This window comes from Neopelma chrysocephalum, unplaced genomic scaffold, assembly GCF_003984885.1.
Source record: "Neopelma chrysocephalum unplaced genomic scaffold, ASM398488v2 Primary Assembly neopelma1_23b, whole genome shotgun sequence".
NCBI lineage: Eukaryota > Metazoa > Chordata > Aves > Passeriformes > Pipridae > Neopelma > Neopelma chrysocephalum.
The window spans coordinates 6,526,214-6,547,706 of NW_020897692.1; the positions used below are offsets into that span (position 1 = coordinate 6,526,214).

Genomic DNA, 21,493 nt, shown 5'->3' on the forward strand with positions numbered 1-21,493 from the left:
GTGGGAAAGTCAAAGTGTGGATTCTTTTGCTGATCTGTGCATCTGCATCCTTCTGGAAACTCCTTCCTGTTGATTGACAAGGTATCACCCATGCCCAGAAAGAAACCACTGCTGCCCTCCGCAAGAAAGCATCTGTCTCCATTTTAAGAAGCAGAGGGCAAAACAGCACATTAGTAAACAAAGAGAAAGAGTAAATATTTATTCAGACATCATACTTAGAGAAAAAATGCAACAAATCCCATATTAACAGTACATTACCTGCTTGCCCAAAGGATACTTTGGAAGAGAAGATGTGAAAACATAAAGACATCTCAGAACTGAAACATAATTTTCGTGGTAAACATGTAAGTCCTCCAGCAATTTCTGTGCTTCTTCCTACAGTGACAGAATGATTTTTAAAGTCATTCTGACATCAATTAAAAACTCTTATAAAGCACTTAAAATGACTCTGAAGTTTTGACAATGTAGTGTGCTATAATTAAAATCACCAATATTAAATTAAGATACTGAGCAAAAGAGCTCAGTTCAATAGTTCACTGCATTTACATGGCATATTGTTAACTGTACTTTCTTCCTCCAGCTCACTAGAGATTTGTTATTGATTGCAATTATTATTTTACCATTTTCACCTACAGTTAGGCCTTTAAATTTGTTACGTTATCTCACAATAATGAGACTATACACTATTCCTTTAATAGGCAAAAAGAAGTTATATAGCTACCTTTACTTGAAAATTTGCATTTTTATATTACAAATGCATTTAAAAATTTATTTCTTATATTGTGGGTGGTTGCTGTTTTTATTAGTTAGGTATAGATAAAAAACCAGTTCACAGAAAATAAAGAAATATTCAGTTACTGCTTCTATGCGTTCTTAATTTGACTTTTGTGTATTCATGGGTTGAGAACTGCAGAAAAAAAAATCACGTATTAGGAAAAACAAATTATTGACTTCTGCTGGATGGATTCTCACTATATACTGGCCTCTCATGGAAGCATATATTAACGCTTCTGGAAAGGCACACTCAAAAATTCTGGTAACTGTACTAAAATACTTTCGTCTCGTTACATTTAAGTTTGTGAATAAAAGATTTTCTCTCTCCTGTCTTCTGTCAAAGATAAAGAGGAAAAAAACCACGGGATTCTGTACATATTTTATTGCCATTTTGCTCAACTCTGAGCAAACTATTCCAAACAGAAAAATAAAACAAGCCACTGAAGTTTCCTAAAGTTAAACTGAAACAAAGGGTATAAAAGAGAAAAGAAAAGCAAAACCTTGTCTGCAAGCAATATAAGGAAGTACTGACGTACAGAAAGAAAAGGCATCATACTGCAAAGACTGAATACCACAAAGACACTTGGTGCTGTAGAGCTTTCCGGTGTTAAAAAACATTAATGACATTTCTCCCCACAGACTTTTTATATATTGAAATGTAAGGTCATCGATATAACAACTGTTTAAATTACTTCCAAGACCCTAGGGTAGACACTCACAAGTTTGTACATTAATTCTAAGTAGGATCATTAAGAAAAAAATTATCCTCACCACAAAAAAAGTGATAAAAGAAAAAAGTTCTCTTTAATGCTCCTACATCAATCTTATATGCCCAAACCCAGAGCATTATTAACCCATCTATATTTGCCTCATCTTGTTTCTTAGCTCAAGACTGATGTAGTTAACATAAATAAATAGCAATGTATTTTGCCAAATAATGAAGTGAAAAGGCATACTCTGTTTTAGAAGAGTTTGAAAACCTTATTAGAAGACTGTGCAATGTTATTTCCATAAATATAGATAACAGATATAGATCACCACTTTTACATAATTTCAAATTAAATTTGCCATGAGAACTTTCAGACAGATTTGTTAAAAATCAAGATGTAAAACTGCTTTTAAAACTGATTATTTTAAGCAGGTGAAACTCTTCCCATAGTTATTAAAAAAGTGGTAACAACATGGAATATAAATGCAGCTGATAAAGGGTATTGCAGATTTAGGGGCTAAGCTCAGAGACCAAGTTTACCTGGTCCTGAAACATGAGCAGTAAATTTATATGAAAGAGTACCACAATTACTTTGAAAGTGTTTCCAAGGTTTGGAATGATACTGTAGATTAGCATGACATACAGAATATAACAGCACCTCATAAATGCAGCAGCAGGACTTTTCCTCCCACGCAGACTACACTGCCAGCGTGGCAAGGCAATAATAATGGTCCTACCCCTCTACTGTAGAGATTAGAACAAGTGTCTTCAATTATAATTTGTGATAAGGATCTTATGCATCTAGGCGCAAGAATTCCGGCTTCCTTCCCAAAATTACAGGGTGAAGCTTGTGAAATAAGGGGTATATTATTAAATGTATAAGGTTTAAAACATAGAAAGTTTAAGCTGATGAGTCTTAAACTTTCAAAACAGGTGTGAATAAACAGTAGGGGAACAGCAGTAGCTTAGGCTGTTTTTGCCAACGAAGGTTATGGATCCTAAAATGACATAAAATCATGTCTTGCCTTGACTACCATAATTGCACTTGCAAACTTGCCCGCTACTAACCTCTCTTCCAGACATTGCCATTGTTCTTCACACCTGAAAAAGCCTACAGTCCAGGAAGCTCTGCTAGGACAAATTAATTACTCTCTCCCTATAGTACCATTTGCCTGGCAGGTTAGCTAGACTTGATATGAAAAGTTAGGAGAAACCCTTTACCTTTAGCAATGCTTTTACTGGGAGTGGTTCAGATGATGAAAATAACCAACAGATTTTTGTTGGTGAATCCTTAAAGGGCTCACAATAGTAGTACTCTGATTTCAATCACTTGACAAAACTTCAGATAAACATGTAACAAATTGAAGTTTTAATCCTTTATGAGACCTAGTGTGATTGTGTGCCTTGGGACACAGACTCTGCCCTACTGAGTTCAATCAGAAACTACACAGAGGGTATGAAGGATTAAGAGTTTATGAAATAACCTCTGAGATTACTTACACATTCTTCAAACACTGAACTGAACTTCCAAGAAAGTCAGTCTGAGTAAGCATGAAAAGACTTGGCCATAAATAAACCTTGTAACCTTCCTTTTAAGCAGTTATATTTCCAGACATAACTAAAAGTTGATGCAAGAAAATTGTACAGCTTTGTATAAAGGCTGACCTGGCAACCCTAGAGATTTGGAATTTTGACCTGCCAATCCTAATTCTTCATTACTGGACATGAAGTACAGTATGTCCTGTATGAAAGATGCTATGTAGGACTATACATCTTGGTCTTGTATTTTATTTTGCTCCGGAACTAATATATTGGGCAAGTTACCTTTGTTCTCCAAAGACATTCTTAAAATTTTACCTTTAAGAAGTTGTCTGTTGTCAGCAGTGCAACCTGTTTCCCTGACTCCTGCTCTTCCACGTACCTGATGGCAAGAAAGAAAAACAACATAAAATTATGAAGTAAAGAAAGATTCTAAGGTTAAAAAAAATTAAAATGTTTACACTGCTACAAAGATTTATTTTGGAAAGAAATGTCCTTTGGGTTGTCCTTGAAAAAGGACAGTCAAATCCAACAAGTTGAAAGGCTACTCCAAAACCCTGGAGATTATGCTCCAAATCAGCTTAACAAGTTCAAAAGTGATTTATGGTTATTTGTCACAATAGCTTGTTTCTGTCTTGAGAACAAGAAGGGAAAAAAAAATTCAAGTGATTACACATCACAGAAGCTGTACTCTCTCGACTAGATTAAGGCTTCCCGTCCTCCGTCTGATCAATTCACCTTTGCTCTTTTATTCTTTTTTAAAGCTGACTCAATAAATGATTATCCAAAAAATTTATTTTCCCTTTTACCTTCTAAAAGAGGGCAGTCTCCGAATGTTTTCACACTGATCATGAGATAAAGAATGAACTCTCTTCTGAAGATCTACCAGTTGGCAACACAGTACACTAAGAGGCTGGGAATAGAAGTGCTCCACAATACAGAGCTGAAAAACAAAGCAAGAAATAGGGATGATAATAAAATCCATCCTCCCTGCTATATCTATCTACTTTTTAATGCTTTCTTATTACTACAATGCATATACTACAATGGCAGTAATGGTACTCTCTAAAAAAAATTCATTACAATTCATAAAGATTCCGTAAGTCACTATAGGGCACTGATTATACAATCACATAATTACCTTCTTTGCTGTATGTGCTGTTCATTTTCAGTATCTCTTATTTGTCAATATAGCTTGTCAAATATCTTATAGTCACTTATGTGAATTACTGCATTCTTTAGGTTATATATTCAGCTCCAGTGCTTACAAATACTCAAGGATGCATTTAGAGATATGAAGAGCAACTGCTGTACACAAGTAAAATTACCACATCCTAATTTCAATTTCTGTTTCATGTACACAAAAATACACTGTTAAGCTCTGTCTATGCATACATACAAATGCACTTTATCATCGATTTCGCCCACATTAAATGTTTGCAGCATCAGAGCCTTGCAGAACAATAGCATATGCTCATCACATCTATTCTTAAAAACCAAACAAACCCTGATCAAACAGACTACCTCACTAAAAACTTTTGAAACATAAAAACTGTCAAAGAGGAAAGACACTTCCGATCAGAAAAGTTTAACAACATGCTTAGACATAATAATTGTGATCCCTTCTATTTATTACTTAGAAAATCTGATCTGAAATTGCTTCATCACCGAATACTTTTAACACACAATGACATAGCCATACGTTGTCAGGGCTAGAATTTGCACTTTCATATCAGGCCAATCGAGAATTATTAGATTTTGATGACTCTTTCAAATTAGAGGAATTGAAACCTATGAAAGCCCACACAGGTCTGTCTGCAGGAAGAGGTACTACAGCTAGGATATTTCTTCTGGCCACATGTAATCGTTGAATCTTAGATAGCAAAGAATCCGAGAAACTCTAAAAGTATATGACATTAAAAGGGCATGTTCTACAAACACGGTCACACATGGAACTAGGCAAGAAAGAAACAATTTCACAAACCTGTATTAAAACAGATTACAGGGGCTACAAATTCTTCAGAGAACCCTTCTCTGCAATCCACAAAAGCTACAAGGAGACTCAAACACAGAAACACATCTAGACAGAAGATCTACGCAAGCCAACAAAAATTTAATTATTGTGCTCTGTACAGACTATTTTTAGAAACCTTGAACTCCTCCACTTTGTCTCCCAAGACAGGGTAAATGTAACTCCGCACCAATGCACAGCTGCTTGGAGCGCAAGCATTACCGACTCTGAGGCACAAAGTGACCTTGTAGCTACTATTCCCCTGAAAAGGTAACGAGTGTGCATCCAGAAACTATGCCAGAAGAGTTCAAGAGGGGAACAGACACTGCTGTAGCCTATTCACACCAAGACAAACCAGAGTCCAAGGACGTGGTATAGAAAATCAGAGACGGACAGTTCTGCCAGGGGTGTTAGAAAGCTACAAGTTAATCTATAGCAAAACACAGCCTTTTCTACCCACTAAGGCAGGTCACCCTTTTAAATGTAATTGTAAAATATTGGGGGTTTTGTGGCAGAGTAAACTTTTACTTCTTTTGCTTCTTCATATCTACCCTACAAGTTTTCTCTAAAACCCTCATCAGTTAAAGTTTTAAAACATGCATCTGTTCATAGACCCAACCTGTTTCCAAAGGACATTTTTTCATACAATTGAGCAATATTAGGTCCTATGAAATCTTTCAGTGCCTAGTAATTACCCTTTGTTTTCACAACCATAATTTGAATTCTTGTTACCACTGCCTACCTGAAATCCTTTGATAAAATTCTGGACAGAAAAATCATGGTACAAGAATATGTTGATGAGAACCTGTAGAACTTTCTCACCCAGTTTAAAGGGAAACTGGGCTGTCAGAAGCAGCTGAAAGAGAGACAAAAAGAAAAAGTAGCCATAGCAGAAAGTTTCTCCTGAATTCAAATAAGCAAAACATATATATACAATTTGATACAACTCTCAGTATGTGTTAGCATTCAACTAAATCAGATACTGAATACACTGCCAGCTTCTAAAAACAGTATTTCTACTAAAACATCCACGCAAAGATTGATTTTCAGTTTATTATTTTACCCCATTTTTGTAAGTACCTTTTACTAATGCAATGTTTGAATTTTGTTTTTTGCTTGAAGCTATTTTTGTATTTATTGTAAAACTGCAAACAGAACAGAGACTGCTGTAATAAACAGAGATGCTACTACTTTCAGCACGTGTAACAACGATTTTGGAAATCCTGCACAAAGCGACGTACTAAGAATCCACAGGCATAACATTTATATGGCTTGAACATTTGGATGACTCAGCTAATGTTTGAGAGGCGGCAAAACTCAGGCTGAACTGTTATTTTTCTAACTTTAAAGTTATCTTTTTCTGGAACAAAGTAAAACTCAAAATCAAAGCACTAATTTAATGAAGAGGTGTGAATGTGAAAGTGTAGTTGCCCAAGTATATATGCACAGATGTCAATGCAAATGAAAGATGAAAGCAGCTGTGTGTCTCAGTGTGAGAAGGGAGCTCTCAGTATTAAGCTACTCTGCAGCTGTGAGTAGAAATATCCAAAATCCACAGCTCTCAGGGACAGATTCCTTTTCAAAACCTTCAGACCAACCTACCTTCAAAGGCCAGACATGTAGACTGTGCTGCAATACACACACTCTCCTTCTATTTATAAAGGGAATTACCTTGTCAATTATAGTAGACAGGTGGTCCTTACAGGAAAGGGACTGGAAAAGCTCTATGCACAGCAGAGAGGAAACAGAGTGAGGAAGTAATCTGTGGATAATCATCGGTGATGTAGCGATTCCAAAAATCAGCACTAGAGGTAATTCATGGATATGCTGACTAGATAATGGCAGAACGGAGAAAAAAAACCATAACAGTTACATTATAGAAACTCATGAAACAAATGCATTTTGTTCTCACTACAGCACTGAGCTTAGATGCAGAAAGGGGTAAGTTAAAAGATTTGTTGCATACATTCCATACGCTCATAATTAGGTATTTATCCTTGCCACAAAAAGCAAAAGAAAATACAACACTTAAAAAACAATTAAAACCTAATTTTTCACTGCCTTACACCCTAATGATTTCCACATAATTGTGCACTTCTGATTTTACTTTTCAAAATGTTCCCTTGAGGATCCATCCGCCAGATCTGAAGTAGAAAACTATTTTTATTGTTGGTCCCTCAGCAAGAGAAATTGCCTGGGCCTTGTTTAGAGGTAATGTCAGGTGCACATGCTGCCCCTGAATTAATTGTACAACTGCAGTCCCAGTTCTGATGCAACTGTAGTTTCAACCTGGGGACTAAGTGAAAGGTGCTCTTTTTGGAGAACAGCATGAGTTTTTGATTAGCACACACAAGATGATATTAAGGAAGACAGGTTAAGGAAGAACAGAAGTACAGGAGCACCTGAAGCAGTCAGCTGCTAATTACAGATCCTGACCAACTGTATAAGTTTTACATACACTCCTATTAGTAACCTAGTGACCTTTAATCAGCATTAAATCAGTAGTCACACAAAAATATACTTTGAAAACAAATTTAAAAGCCTACAAAAGAAAGATCTAGACATCTTAAAAAATTAGTTTCACATTCACAAATTCTACAACAACTAGTACCAAAAAATCGTCCTATGTGAAAAATTAAATCAGCCACCCTGCATCTCAACCTGGTCCTTAGGCACTCTGGTTCAGAGACTCAAGTTAGCTTTAGGGTAATTTATCCCCAAAACCTAGCAAATATGTTTTTGCTCAATCGCTGCTGCAAAGAAGCAGCACTAATATTTGATTCCAATACTACACTGACCTCACTGTCACATTTCAAAACAGCTGCAAATAGAAAATGGGTAGAGTGGAGTAACTAAACTTCAAGTCACATTACCTGCTGATGACTATGAAATCTTGAAGTACTTTTGTGGTGAAACTTTCCATGTCTTTGAATATGACTACAACTGGAGGAGACTGCCAGTGTGTAGAAGTTCTTTTTTTGCTTGGAGTTTCAGAATCTGTTTTCTTTAAAGCCATACATTAAACATTAACAAACAGAAGACAGTAAAATAAAAAGACTGAATCCCACCTATGATTATATATTACTCCAAAGTGACATGACTGAACTTTTTGTCAGCTGTATTTATTATTAGCATCTAGAACTGCCATTTTTCATCCTTCTGTTTGGCACAGCACGAAGCACAAAGAATAAACAGATTTTAAGCACACATTCCAACAAAGACAAGAATAGCTCTGTGAGACAGAATTGGTGAAGTTCTGTTGGGATTGAGGGAGGAGACTTGAGTTGTGTACAGAGACATTACTTATTTCCTATATCTTTACCCAGTAACAAAAAGAGCATGTACTCATTACACTTTTGTTTATCACACTGCTTTGATGTAGTCATCAGAAAATCAGTTCTAACTGTATTCATGACAGAAACAAAGTATAAAACTTTATTAGCTTTAGCATACAGAAAGATACATAAACATTTTGAAGGTTATTTTCTTACTGCTTGCCAATGTACTGTGGGCTGCAGATGACATCATGTCTCATTAGCAGTAATACAGTACCTTTGCCCTGGATGGCTGTTCTTCCATCGTTTTGTTTTAATAAACAAAACATCTCAGCACTCCTGGGAGAAAAGCATCTGGCATGAAGCTGATACTGCATTTTAAGCTTCTAGTTCCCAATTAAACATATGATAAAACAGTACTTTTTGCTTGTGTTTCAGAATTCTGACATTCATATGTTATCAGTAACTAACTCCACATTTATTATATGTGTTACATATTATATTCAAATCACGCTAATCTCAAGGTTTTTTTAGTATTAAAGTTAACCTTTGGCATTTTCTCACAGAAATTTGAGTTATTAAATTCCTGTTTTAAACACATCTAAAGGTCAGGCATATTCATCAACTGGTGACTAAAAAAAACCCAAACAACATACCTTTGTTACACTCTCATACCATTTGATAAGAGAAGACATTGAACAACGTATTCTATTCTGGGAAACCTGCATATAGTCCTCATCTTCCAATGAGTCCACATCTACATAGCAGTTCATCAGCTGCCCCATCAGCTTCTGCATCAGATTTTTTACACCTTCACAAAAAATTTTAGACACAGGGTAAAGACATTTGGTTATTCACTAACACTTCTCCAATCCATACTCTAAAATATTACCCCAATTATTTTTTATATTACCCCAACTATTTTTCACATTTCTAACTAGTCTCCTTCTCTCTCCAGAACGCACATCTCATGCTCCAGAAAGCATTAAGGCATGTTGTCAATGCAATAAAAATTATTCAATTAACTTGCCTAGATAGCAACAATTCAGGTTAAGATGTTGGTCTTCCACCTTTCCCGAACTCCAGCCACCCACCATTAGAGTGACCTAAAAATAACTAAGGCAGCCAATCCACTGAACTGAGGATACTGCCATAAATGACTTTTACTATTTTTACTTAAAAAATAAAAAAAGAGCAAGGAGAGCGGGACAAAATTTTATTATACACATTCCCTTGCTGTAATAATGTGACTGCAAGCATTTAAAAAGTGGAATACATATATACACTGTCCAGTTAAATAGAAAGAAAGCCAGCCTAAAATATCGATGCGCAATACACTAAGCAACATGTTCTTGACATGTATGCTACATCTAAGTAGTATTTCAATCTTCATTGATTTAAAAAGAACTGGTCACATCTTAAAATAGAGTAGGCATTACTGCTGTGATGACATGGATTTGATCAAATCTTTAGAAAGTCTTCACGATCCCTCCATCCAATCTTCTTACATTTGGGGGCAAAAGCCAAAATTTCTAATTAATTGATACCTTATTCAAACAAGCAGCAAAACTATTGCATTATTTACCTGGGCAATCTTTAGCTTCCAGCAAGGCTATATAAGGAGTAATGTTATTCTGAAGGAAGTCTGAGAGACTTCTAAAAGTCAAGTCATGATCTGTAACGTTTACACCTAGAAAAAAAAAAGAAAAATTTTGAAGGGCATTTTTCCTGTGATTTGTGATCATAATGACTGAAAAATAAACTGAACAGCAGACAAAAACCAGAAGATACCTCACACATTTAAGGAAGGAAAGGAAAGCATGGCACCAGCTATGACGAAAGATGAAAAACTAGCACAAGACTAGACATACATGTTAATTTTTCCTGATTAAGAGAAACAGGAATCACTGCAAAGACCGCTCATATACTTTGGGGTTTTTTTTTTAGAAGAAAGATTTCTCAAGATTGCAAAACTGCAAGAAGTAGGATTGGTTTCCCAACATCCCGGCTATTGATATAAGCCATCCACTTGTCTGCAGACAAGAAGTTAAGCTCACCTTTTGCAGAAGAAGAATACTGCATATGCCCAAGTTCTGGATCCTCACATGTCTTATGTAAAGAGGAAAACTCCTACGAATGAGTAGGAATCTCCATCTGAATTCACTATGAACTACTGTAGTGGTTTGAGCTACTACCTACTATTTAATGCCTTTATTAGTATCCTTAGTCAACCAAAAAAAAGAAAAAATAAGAACAAGCCCCTCCAGAAGGCAATTCAGAGCTTCTTTCACAGCAATATTCCGACCAGCAGTTTTTTACTTTCTACTATCTATAAAAGCAGAGTACCTTCCCCTCTTTGTTAGTGCTCACATGTTAAGTTTGAAGGACTGGCCTGATTTTAGGTTCCCTAAAATGATCCACTGAAAATGCAATTAACTTACTTTGAATCAGGTTTAGGATTATAATTACAAACCTTTGAAAGAAAGGAGCAGGGGAAAAAAAAAGAAGAAAAAAAAAGACTTCAGAACTTTACTATCTTTAGTAATATGATATTCAGCCATTTTCTTCATTCTCTGTTCCTTTTCCAAGACACAAACACTGCTTTCTGACATGTAAAGATGCACTGAAAGAACATGTATCAGAAAAACAGAAGCTATGTAATTTCATGTTTAAGTCACAGAAACCACCAAGCATGTTGGTGGCAGAAACAGGGACCGAATCAAAGTACCTCCAGTGCCTCGGTGCTATCCCCTGCCTAAAAAAAAACTTTAGGGAAGGTGTTGATTTACTGGACTATTGTGCATATAGACAAAAGGGAGGGAGGTTTTATCTTGCTTCCTTCTCCCAGCCCAATCTCTTCCGTTAACATTTTTGAAGCTGATATTGCTCACAGTAACTGTTGGGAGTCAGCAATGTAATTTTCTTTGACCTCCCTGTCAGTTTTAAACAGATGTACATAACCAAAATATAACTTAAAAAAATTACCTAAGACAAGAGCTGCAGTGGGGATTTCTCTGAATTTCATCCGGCAAGTCCATTCTGTTGTCTTCTCTTGAAACTCAGAATGAAACCGGCTCAAAAAATTCATCAGATTATCAAGCAACTGCTTATTCAAGTCTTCCTGTACTTTCTGTAAACATAAATAGAGAGATTTTATTTATAAAAATGTGCAAACACCAGAGTATCACTCTGGAAAAGTCACATGAACTGGAATTTCAGTCCTTGCTACAAACACCAGGTTTGGTCATGACCATTTCTTGTGTGGTCTGATAACCATTATCTTCACATTAAAGCTAAAATTACCATATTTTAGCCCTGCACTTTTTGTTTCTAACCTGGATCCCAATAGTTCAACTGGAATTCCTTGCCTCACAGGAAAACAATGTTCCTGAAAGCCCTTGATGAAATTTATCATAATAAGAACATTTGCAAGGCCACTTCTGACAGCAGGAGTCAAAACTGGAATACCTTGCAATACTGAAACAAAAAAGCCTTCCAAAATTCACCTTCCAAAAACAAAAGACAGTTCCTGCTGTACTTTTGTCAGGTTTTCATGTTGTGAGAAGCAGATGACAGATGGTGCTGCCACAATCACAGTTCATGACGGACACACAAAGAACAAGAGCGCTCCACAACAAAGTACCTGCAAGTCAAATCTTTTTCATTTTTCAACACCTCAAGGAGATACTAGTGACCAGCATGAGCACAGGGCCTGCCAACAAATCATCAGGTAGGAGTACCTGGAGAACATCCTGAGAGGCTCCCTTTGCACATTACCAGAACCCCCAGAATAGAAGTCCAAACCAGCAAACCACAACCTTCCCATGTATTCTGCCACAGATGAGGTTTACTACACCAGAGTTTGAAAGCTTATAAGAAATGAAATCCCAACTAGATAAAGCCCTCATCTACCTGGTCTGACCTCACAGATGATGCTGCTTTGAGCAAGAGTTCAGACAAGGGACTTTATAATGTCCCCTACAACCTGAATTACCACACTATTTAATATGTAAAAAACATCATAACAACACTGGGATGAAAGGCTGGTAATTCAAAACTGATTAGGAAAAGCATCACAGATACCCTAGAAGCTGGATGAAGAAAATTCTATGTGTAGTAGCAAAAGTAACTGCAGTTAATCTTCCCTTGGGCACTTCAAACTCTAAGGAAAGGTCCTTATAAATCTGTCAATGTAGGATGGACTGTCTTCCATCAGGAAGAGTAAGACCAGAAAAAGTATTTGACAAACTCCTAACAGCCTCAAAGAAAACAAGGGTAGGAGATTTAGAGCAGGAAACAATGATGATTTTCCAGATGGGAAGCACAGTGGCTCTTTGCCTCTCACTCCTGCTCTGTGCGAGTGGTTAAGGGATGCTTTCACTATGATGGGCTGTGTCTGCTGCTCTGGGAGAAATCCTTGAAGAGCACTAGGAAAAAATTCAACACTTCGTCAACCAAAAAATCCTGTAGCCACTGTTGGCCATGCAGGAGATTTGTCTCAAAAGTCTTGACAACACTGTGCCAAAGAAAGAAGATCCAAGAAAGAAGATCTGCCAGAAATAGCCACAGAAAGTCAGCTTCCCTATAATCCACCATGTAGCTGCCAAAGTGGTTTCTGGCTCAGCTGCCACCATTGCTGCCAAGGATGGTAGTTAACCCATCAAGCTGTAGCAGTTGTCAGACAGATACCAAATACATCTCCACAAACTTCCGTGTGTTCTCTCTGATTGGCACTGTGAAGTCCTGCACTGCTTTACACAGCCTGGCTAATCATGGTTTGAAAAGCCTACTGAGTAGTCCAAGTGAGCTGGATCATGGAACAGTAGGAACAGAATTACAGGAATTTATGATTTTAGCCCAAGGGTCCAGATTTTAAGCTACATCCATCTGGCTTCTACTGCATATCCCAAAACAAACTTTGGGAAAAAAATTCTCATAATGTCTAGAGCCCAAATGCAAGCAGAGGAACATGGAATACTTGCCCAGAATCCATGACACTCAATAGAGGAGGAAATCCCTGCTGTAGGGAAGCAATTAGTCATACTGTAATGCAAGCCAGCTGGCTACGTGGACACAACAACAGCATGTCATGTAACACACAACAATTAGGAGGCCACAGTTCAGTATGGAATTAACTCTGTCCCCCACCAGACAAGCCCGTTCACACAGTCTGTACTATATTTGCAGCTGTGTCATTCGGTATTTGACATCCACGCAGTTGTATTCACATAAATCCACTGTGAGTCCTGGACTGCCGTGTATGAACTCTGTAACACTGAGGTCAAGACCAGCCTAAAATCCTCAGAGGGCTGGCAAGCATTAACTGAATTGAAAGCAGAAGACAGCAGTATGCCAGGAGTTAGTAAAAAGGACAATTAGTAAGAAGAGAAGCTCAGAATCAGCAGGTTGAAGCATCAAAAACATGCAGTTCTATGGCTACAAGTATGTGTAAGTAATGGATTTATTATTACTATTTTATATTCTGGACAAATATGTCAGTCTCAGTCAATATTTCTGCATTAAATAACTGTGCTTTTAAGCATGTAAAAAAGATCTCCAGAAACAAAGAAGCAAGCAGCATTGTTATAAATGCGAAGCACAAGACTCACCTCTGTTTCTGACTTGATTTGATTCCATAAAGACTGACAAGTAACAAACCGCAACTCAGCATCCTCTGAATCATCATTTCTGATTCCGAAATCATGAGCTAGAAACACAGAAAGCAAAGGAAAGCACAAATAAGCTTATGAAAACAAAACATTTTTTTTTCTTGAGAATAAAACAACTGAAACGAACATCTTAATATACATATACATCCGGGGGAAATTACTTTTCTCTTAAGCAATTAATTAACTGCTGGTATCTAGTAGAATAAGTGAGGGAACAAGCAGAATATATTATCCAAGTAGGCAGGCAAAAAGTAAAGAACTGACCTCCAACTGAAGACCCTTATGAGCTAAAAGCTAAATCAGAACAAACAGCCTTTATTATTAAAATTAAACAAAATTAAAAAAAAAAATCTTTTCCTTGCTTCAGAAGGTTTTGTGGGTCTCTTTCACCGTGGTTTGATCTCTAGAAAAGAACCAGTTGATGAGCACAATCTCACAAAGCACTAAAATCACCCAAAACAGTAATATAAGTGATGAACAAAAAGCATCCCTCATCCTCCATTTTCATTGTCTCCCCTAAACTATCACCTCATTTGTATCCCTAAGAAAAATCACTTAAAATACATAACTCACTCCAATTACACGTCTTAGGTTTTTAGCTGAAGAAAATCTAGCCACCACATTATTGGTAACATACTAACACATAATATACTTTTTTACACAACCAAAACTCAAACTACACATGCAAATATGCTCAGAAGGCCTTTTGTGGAATGTAACAGTATTATCAACTATTGATAATAGAAGTTTCACAACTCAAACTTCACAGGATTGGGTTTCCAGATGGGATGGATGCACATCAAAGTACTGCTTTAGAACAACACTCTAACCAAATGCTATGAGAAACCAAACTAGCTCACCTCTGCCTCATTTTTAGTTCAGTCACATTTATTTTTGTGCCTCAAAGCATTTGCTAACTAGAACAACATGTTTAATAGTTTATCCAAATATTACTAATCTTGCAAAAACAAAAACGTAATATCCAGTAAGGGACAAAATTTCAACGTGGTTTAAATGCACAGGTCCTGGTTGTTGGTTTATTTATCTTGCAATGACCTGCAATGACAGCTTGGATTCTACTCCCCTGTCTCTCATTCACTGAGCTACAGATGTCACAACTTCCACAGTAAAAATAATTTGGGTTTAATATTAAAGAAGGTGTTACAGTAGGTAATGAATGAGAGCCTGTGGTGATTTCCACAAAAATCTGGCCCTATTAATTTCCCCTCCACCTTTTTCATACAAATTGTCACACCTTTTGACAGCTCTGGTGATGCTAAAGTAGTTTAACCTGGGAATAAGAACTGTAAGTTTCCTAATCAAATCTCAATCAGCAACTATTCAAGGAGCATTATTTGTGGCTCCAATAAGAGTCAGTCTTGTTCAGTCTTCCCCAAATGACAACATACCTAAATACACATCTAGAGAAAATGTATGCAGCAAATACAGAAGCCATGGGATCTTCACAAGTGGCTTTTCTTTCTTCTTTTACAAGAAACTTAGGCAAACTACACAGAATATAAGACTTATGGATGGGATATAATTTCTGACTTCCATAGCTTAAAAGTGACTCATTCAGACTCTTCAGATGAATTGTTTATCAGTTAGTAAACAATTTATAGTAGCATTGTACGGAGTTTTCTTGTAAAAAAACGTGCAAAGACAATGACAGCAATACAGTCTTGATTGCTGGAGATAAAAAAAACCACATTTACAGTAGCCAATAATTTGGTTGCGTTCCTCCAAAGAAATGAGTTTTCAGCAATCAAGAAGCAACAGAAAACCTCATGCAGCTATGACAGAACTCATCATACAAATTCAATTAGATGTGATGAACCTTCCAGGATTAACCCTTCTCAAGCACAGAAACATATATGAAAATGCACTAACCTGTACTCTGAGACAATTTTCTCTTCTTGGCACTTGGTTTAAAAACAAAGCAGCCCTAGAGAATAGCAAAAAAAATACAGACTTCAATATGAGCATCATTTTAACTGGCTCCTGAGGCCACTTTATTATCCTTTAATTTCAGTGCTCCATTAAAATAATAATTTGAACTGAATTGCCAGCCTCTTAAGAATATCAAGTTACATATTGTCCCTTTATATTCCTGTTTCAAGTTGTAACACTAGTGGAAGCAGTATCGCAGCACACTTGTGAGGAACTTTTACATCTTTCCACAACATTCTGCAATTTAGCCATCAACTATAACAGTAGCATATTCTTTAGAAGTCTCAAAACTTCCAACAGGTTTAGAATTAAGAGGTAATTATTCCCCGAGGACACATCAGTACAGTTTTCTTTGTTCAGTTTCAGTTAAAAACAAAAGGCAAGAGGCTGAGATGAATAGGTGATCCAGAACAATGCAATGAGTATTACTAAGCCAGTTACAAAAGCCAATGACACGCCCAAGCTAGAGGACAACCACATCCCAACTCAAAGAAGTAGACAGTTAGAAGCAGAATGACAAATGGTTTCAAAAGGGTTCAGATAAAAAACCCTGTTCAAAGGAATTCCTCCAGATAGAAGGCATCTCTCAGTTAGACCTCTTTCATCATAAAGTATTAAGTTTTGAATTCCAGGAGATTTTTTTCATTTTCCTCTAGAAAATCTGAAATTTCTTCCCTCACCCTCTCTACAGAACCTTATCTCTTTTGTAGAGTTATAATGATTTCCTATATATCAGAAATCTCAAAACTCTCACTGTAAGGTTCTTACGCTACAGCAAGGGGGAAGGAAACACATAAGTGTTGAAAATAAACAGACAGACAGATTCAATCCTATATTTCTCAGTGGAGATGCTAATACAAGCAAGGATTACTGAACGCAACCTAGGATAGTTCAGCCACTAGTGTAAGAATGATGTAGTGAAAATCAAACACCAGAGTTATATTCCATTCTGATCACAGTCGCCACTCTGTTGCGTGACTTCAGACATTTCCTTTCTTATACAAGTAAGACATTACATTGGCCTCCTCTGAAAAACAGCCTTATGAACTGGAGATGCCTTCAGATATTTTCCATTTTACCATATATATTAAGAAGCATTTAAAACCAGCTGGACAAAAGTTATGGTTATTCTACAGGTGCTAAACACTCTGGAACAATTCCACGGCAAAAACTGCACAACAGGAGCACAAATGGAATTGGCCAGAATAACTGTAAATCACCTATATAAAAGAAGAATATATGCTTAATCAAACCAAACACAAGTACTATTGAATGCTTTACAAGCATTGGATTTCCCTACACCACTGAATGTAGCTGAGACCAGAATATAAAACTGCAAAGTACTACACAAAGGACTTGGGAGGCAAAGTGGAGTGACACATTTCACTATCAAACTAAAAGGCAACAGCCATTTTCTGAAGAGAAATCCACCAGTTTTGGATTAAGTTTTAAGTTCGTTTGGAAGCACTTCGCTCCTGAAAGTAATAATCTGCACAGCAACTTCCACACCAAAGGATCCAGCTGCACATTGCAACTGAGTGAAAAACAATATAATAGCAGTCTTGTGATGATAAAACAGATGCTGTGAAACCACTGCTGTTGTTCACTATATGATCAAGCACGAGATTAAATGTCAAATATAAAATTTCAATTTAAAATTTTAAGTCTCGCTATGCATTAACACTCTGACGAATGCACTGTCCCTACTGCCAGCCCTGACTACTGGCCAGATAAAAGGTTTTATTTCGGAAATACCAAGGCAATAACAGATATTTAACATCACCTGTGGCTGACAGCACTTTAATCTTTATTTATGCATTGAATTAGTTTTGGGGACAGAAGCAACGAGCCTTCGAAAGCGGCAGCAAGAAGTGCCAACAGACTTCAGCTGACAAAACCTACAGGTGCTACACCTCTGCTCTGCTCCAGGGCAGCGTTTCTATTGTGCCAACAGGAGAGCGGAGCAGGCGGATGGATGACTGTGTGTCAGTCACCAATGATGGTGTGATTCCTGGGGATGTTCTAGGCAGGACTAAGAGCTGGGCTCGATGATCCTTGTGGATCCCTTCCACCTCAGAATATTCTGTGATTCTGTGTGACTGCGGTGAGGACACAAAGCGCCTTGGGCAAAACAGGACCCGGAGGGAGCCGGCGCACGGAAAGCCACCAAAGCTTTGGGAAGGGACGGGCAACGGGGAACCTGGGCCCAAGGGACGCGGGAAACAGCAGCGGACGGAGAAGGCGGGAAGAGGAGCAGGCGCAGGGAGCGGCGGGCGATACCGCGAGTCCAGCTCCTCCAGCACCCGCACAATCCCCGCTGCTCCCTGGGGAGACCCCTGCCCTCTCTCCCGCGCCTCACCTTGGATACGGAGCACGTGCTCATGTCGCCCCGCGCCTCGGCGATATCGGACATGAGGAGGAGGAGGAAGAAGAAGGACGCCGCGGGACTTTGGCGCACGCGCGCTCCCGACACGTCCCCTCCGCCTCCCCCTGTAACGCGCGGGTGGTACGGCCCAGGCCGCCCCTGGGCGAGCGGAAGGAGCGGCGCGGGGGGGGGCGGGGCGGCCGCGGAGGTTCCGCCGGGCGGCGCGGCCATGGCGGTGGGTTCCTGGCGCAGGAGCATCGCTTCCCAGGTACGCGCCGCTCCCTCCCGCGGCTGGCGCTGAGGGGCAGTGCGCCGCGACCGAGACATCCCCTTCGTGCCCTCACTGCGAGTCCCCCCGCACTGCCCGGGCGTCTCACAGTGGGCGCGACCCACATCCGAGCTGGGATTGGGATAAACTGAGTGAAGTGTAGCGACCATCCCTGGAAGTGTTCAAGGCCAAGTTGGATGGGGCCCTGAGCAACCTGGTCTAGTGGAAGGTGCCCCTTCCCGTGGCAGGGAGTTGGAACTTTAAGGTCTTAAAGGTCACTTTCAACCCAAACCATTCTGCCATTCCATGACTACTTCGGTCGATAATGGCACGGGAGGGTTTGACGAGATCCTTTGTGGGAAAAAAAAATCCCAAACCTTTGTGGTGTTTTGCCTTGCCTTTTTTCCTAAGGCTCCTTTAACATTTCTTGAGTTTGTATCGCATATTTTATTCTTTTGTTCATAATATTTAGCAAGTCTTTCCTTTTTCAAATACAAACAATGCATCCTCTATGGGTATTTAAACAGGGAGCAGTATTTTTCCTTGGGTTTTTTTTGTTTGGTTGTTTTATTGTTTGTTTGAGGGGTTTTGGTGTTTTTTGTTTGTTTGGTTTTGTTGTGTTTTTTTTTTCTTAAGCCAAATCGTTCTTTATTTCCAATTTAGCTTTCAAAGGTTTTGGATCTGCCACCAGAAAATTTAATAAAGTCCATATCTGCCGTTCCCGTCTCCAAAAAACGGTAGTTGTTTACATTTTATCTTACAATACTATGTCATGTTTTATTATTTTATGTCATGCTTATTATTGCAAGAGCTTAACTCTAGGGAAAAAGAAATATGGAAAAAACCCAAACCTTATGTACCAATTTAATTGTAAGAAAATAGTTCAATCTAATTAAATCACTGTATTTTTTCAAGCAAGCTCAAAATAATTTCTTAAAAGACTGTACAAATTACGGGCAGTGCTTGAATGGCAAATGCTTCAACATTAATGATCTGAATGTGAAACTGCTTAGAACCAATGTGAAGTTATAATGGGATTTTTTTTCAGTGTCCTGCTCAAGAGTGGTAATGATGTTAGCAAGTAAATTACACTCACTCATAAGCATAGCTTTTGTTTATTCTGAAATAGTGTTCTTACCATATCTACTTTTTGATTGTATTAGAGCAAAGGTAATATTTGGTCTTCTATTGCAGCTTTCTAAACATAGTGAACTTTCAGATATATGTGTCTGGGTTAGGCTTGGCAACTAGAATTGTCATATGCAGAAGTCAGCTTGGATCTTCCGGATCTCCCCAGCATTGCAACAGGGTTTTTTTCCTGATTTTCATATGTGCTTTTTTTCAGGCACGTTGCTGATTTCCGGCTCTCCATTGCTTCTGTAATAGAAAACAGTTCTAGTGATTGCTTAGCACAAGACTTGCATCTTCAAGCTCAGAAGCTGGCTGAAAGGGTATGCTAATGCATTCATCACATATTTATGCAATAAGAAACTTACGGACTAGAGGTGTAAGAGACATCATAAGGTAAAAAGTGTTCTTTCTCCAAGCATGTGTCTGGGTCGGAGTAGTTTGATGACTGCACTTGTAATTGTACACAGAATCTTCACAGGGAATTGGAGAAGCAGTTTTAGTTGAGGTTCTCTTGAAATTGCTGTTTTCAAATAGTTTGAGAGAAATAATACTGGTGGAGTTAGGTGGATATCTAAAGGGTATGCCACGGTCTGTACTGTTGCCAGCACTTGAGGAAGAAATTGAGCGTGTGATGGCTTGGAAAACCAAAGATGCAAAATCCAGCACTAGAAAAACAATGGATAAATTTAGCCTTTGAGACAAACAGGTCAAACTTTCAAATCCCTAGCTGCTTGAAATTGAGTTTTCTTAGAACAGGAATTTTTTTCAGGAGTGTTAGTTTGGAAAATCTTAGTAATCAAGGTATTAAGACTAACTGCAACATAAAAAAAGAAGAAGTATGAAAAACAAGGTCTACAGAAGTGACACAAACGTTGAAGGATGGAAGGAAATAAAAATCTGGAGAAGCTGGCATGCATAAAGTTGAAAAAAGTGGGAATCGGAAGGGTGATGGTAAGGTTTTAGAAATCATTTTTACCAAAAAAGAAAATAATTCACAATCTAAAGCTGTGTTGCTGATGCCAACGCAGAGGAGTATAAACTAGGAAATTGCCAGCAAGTGTGAGAAGGAATCAGTAGGGTCGCTCTACAATCAGAAGTTAAAAAGGAGAAATAAACCCAGTTGTAATACTATTGAGAAGCTAAACTGTTTTTCATCTCATTTTTCGCTGCTGAGATGTTGAAGATGTCCATAACTTGGACCTGTTCTTTTAACAAGATAAGTGTCCTTACTCAGGTGAAAGAACTGATGGTGCACAGATGTACAACCAAATGTTCTGAAACAGCTTAGAGATTTTCTAGACCCATAAAATAATTGAGGTGGGAAAGGACCTTAGGAAGTTATCTGTTCCCGTCTCTTCCCCAGTGCAGGTTGTTGAAGGTGTTTGGATGAGGTTGCTGAGGACTTTTAAAATGAAATCAGGTGTTGAAAGCCTCCAAAGATCTGACAACCTCCTTTGTAATCTGTTTCAATGACTACGCTGTCGTGGGAACAAGTTTTTTATCCTGTGTCCTGTCTTTCATTTTAAAAACAGCTGCTATTCCCAATGTTTAGGAAGCTGAAAATTGCCTCCCTCCTTTATTGTTTGTGGCTCATTAAATAAACCTGGGACATTTAGCCCTAAAGCTTTATATGGAGGAGCAATTGTAACAGTAAAGAAGAACAGACCATCAGTGTAAGCCCCCAAATTGCATAGACCATACCAGTTAGAAAAGAATCCATAATCTCTTAGGAATGTTTTTTGTTGAGTGATGAATAAAGGGGATGCTTTTAGTATAATTTGTTTAAATTGGTCATATCTTCT

The 21,493-nt window shown here is 38.0% G+C and overlaps 2 protein-coding genes across 3 annotated transcripts in view; one reads left to right on the top strand and one right to left on the bottom strand.

Annotated features, from left to right (window-relative positions):
• ORC3 (origin recognition complex subunit 3) overlaps positions 1-18,412 on the bottom strand; it is a 34,646-nt gene extending 16,234 nt beyond the window's left edge. For both annotated transcript variants that reach the window (XM_027695632.1, XM_027695623.1), the window contains exons 1-12: positions 18,287-18,412; positions 15,868-15,922; positions 13,918-14,015; positions 11,294-11,438; positions 9,894-9,998; positions 8,965-9,119; positions 7,907-8,037; positions 6,705-6,864; positions 5,776-5,889; positions 3,832-3,965; positions 3,341-3,404; positions 259-375 (exon numbers count right to left, since the gene is read on the bottom strand). In XM_027695632.1, coding sequence (XP_027551433.1) covers positions 259-375; positions 3,341-3,404; positions 3,832-3,965; positions 5,776-5,889; positions 6,705-6,864; positions 7,907-8,037; positions 8,965-9,119; positions 9,894-9,998; positions 11,294-11,438; positions 13,918-14,015; positions 15,868-15,922; positions 18,287-18,340 — 1,332 coding nt within the window. In that variant the 5' untranslated portion in view covers positions 18,341-18,412. The remainder of the gene's footprint in view (positions 1-258; positions 376-3,340; positions 3,405-3,831; positions 3,966-5,775; positions 5,890-6,704; positions 6,865-7,906; positions 8,038-8,964; positions 9,120-9,893; positions 9,999-11,293; positions 11,439-13,917; positions 14,016-15,867; positions 15,923-18,286) is intronic.
• Positions 18,413-18,490: 78 nt separating this feature from the next.
• RARS2 (arginyl-tRNA synthetase 2, mitochondrial) overlaps positions 18,491-21,493 on the top strand; it is a 37,232-nt gene continuing 34,229 nt past the window's right edge. Inside the window, exons 1-3 of the mRNA XM_027695657.1 lie at positions 18,491-18,560; positions 19,224-19,297; positions 19,906-20,011. Coding sequence (XP_027551458.1) covers positions 18,522-18,560; positions 19,224-19,297; positions 19,906-20,011 — 219 coding nt within the window. The 5' untranslated portion in view covers positions 18,491-18,521. The remainder of the gene's footprint in view (positions 18,561-19,223; positions 19,298-19,905; positions 20,012-21,493) is intronic.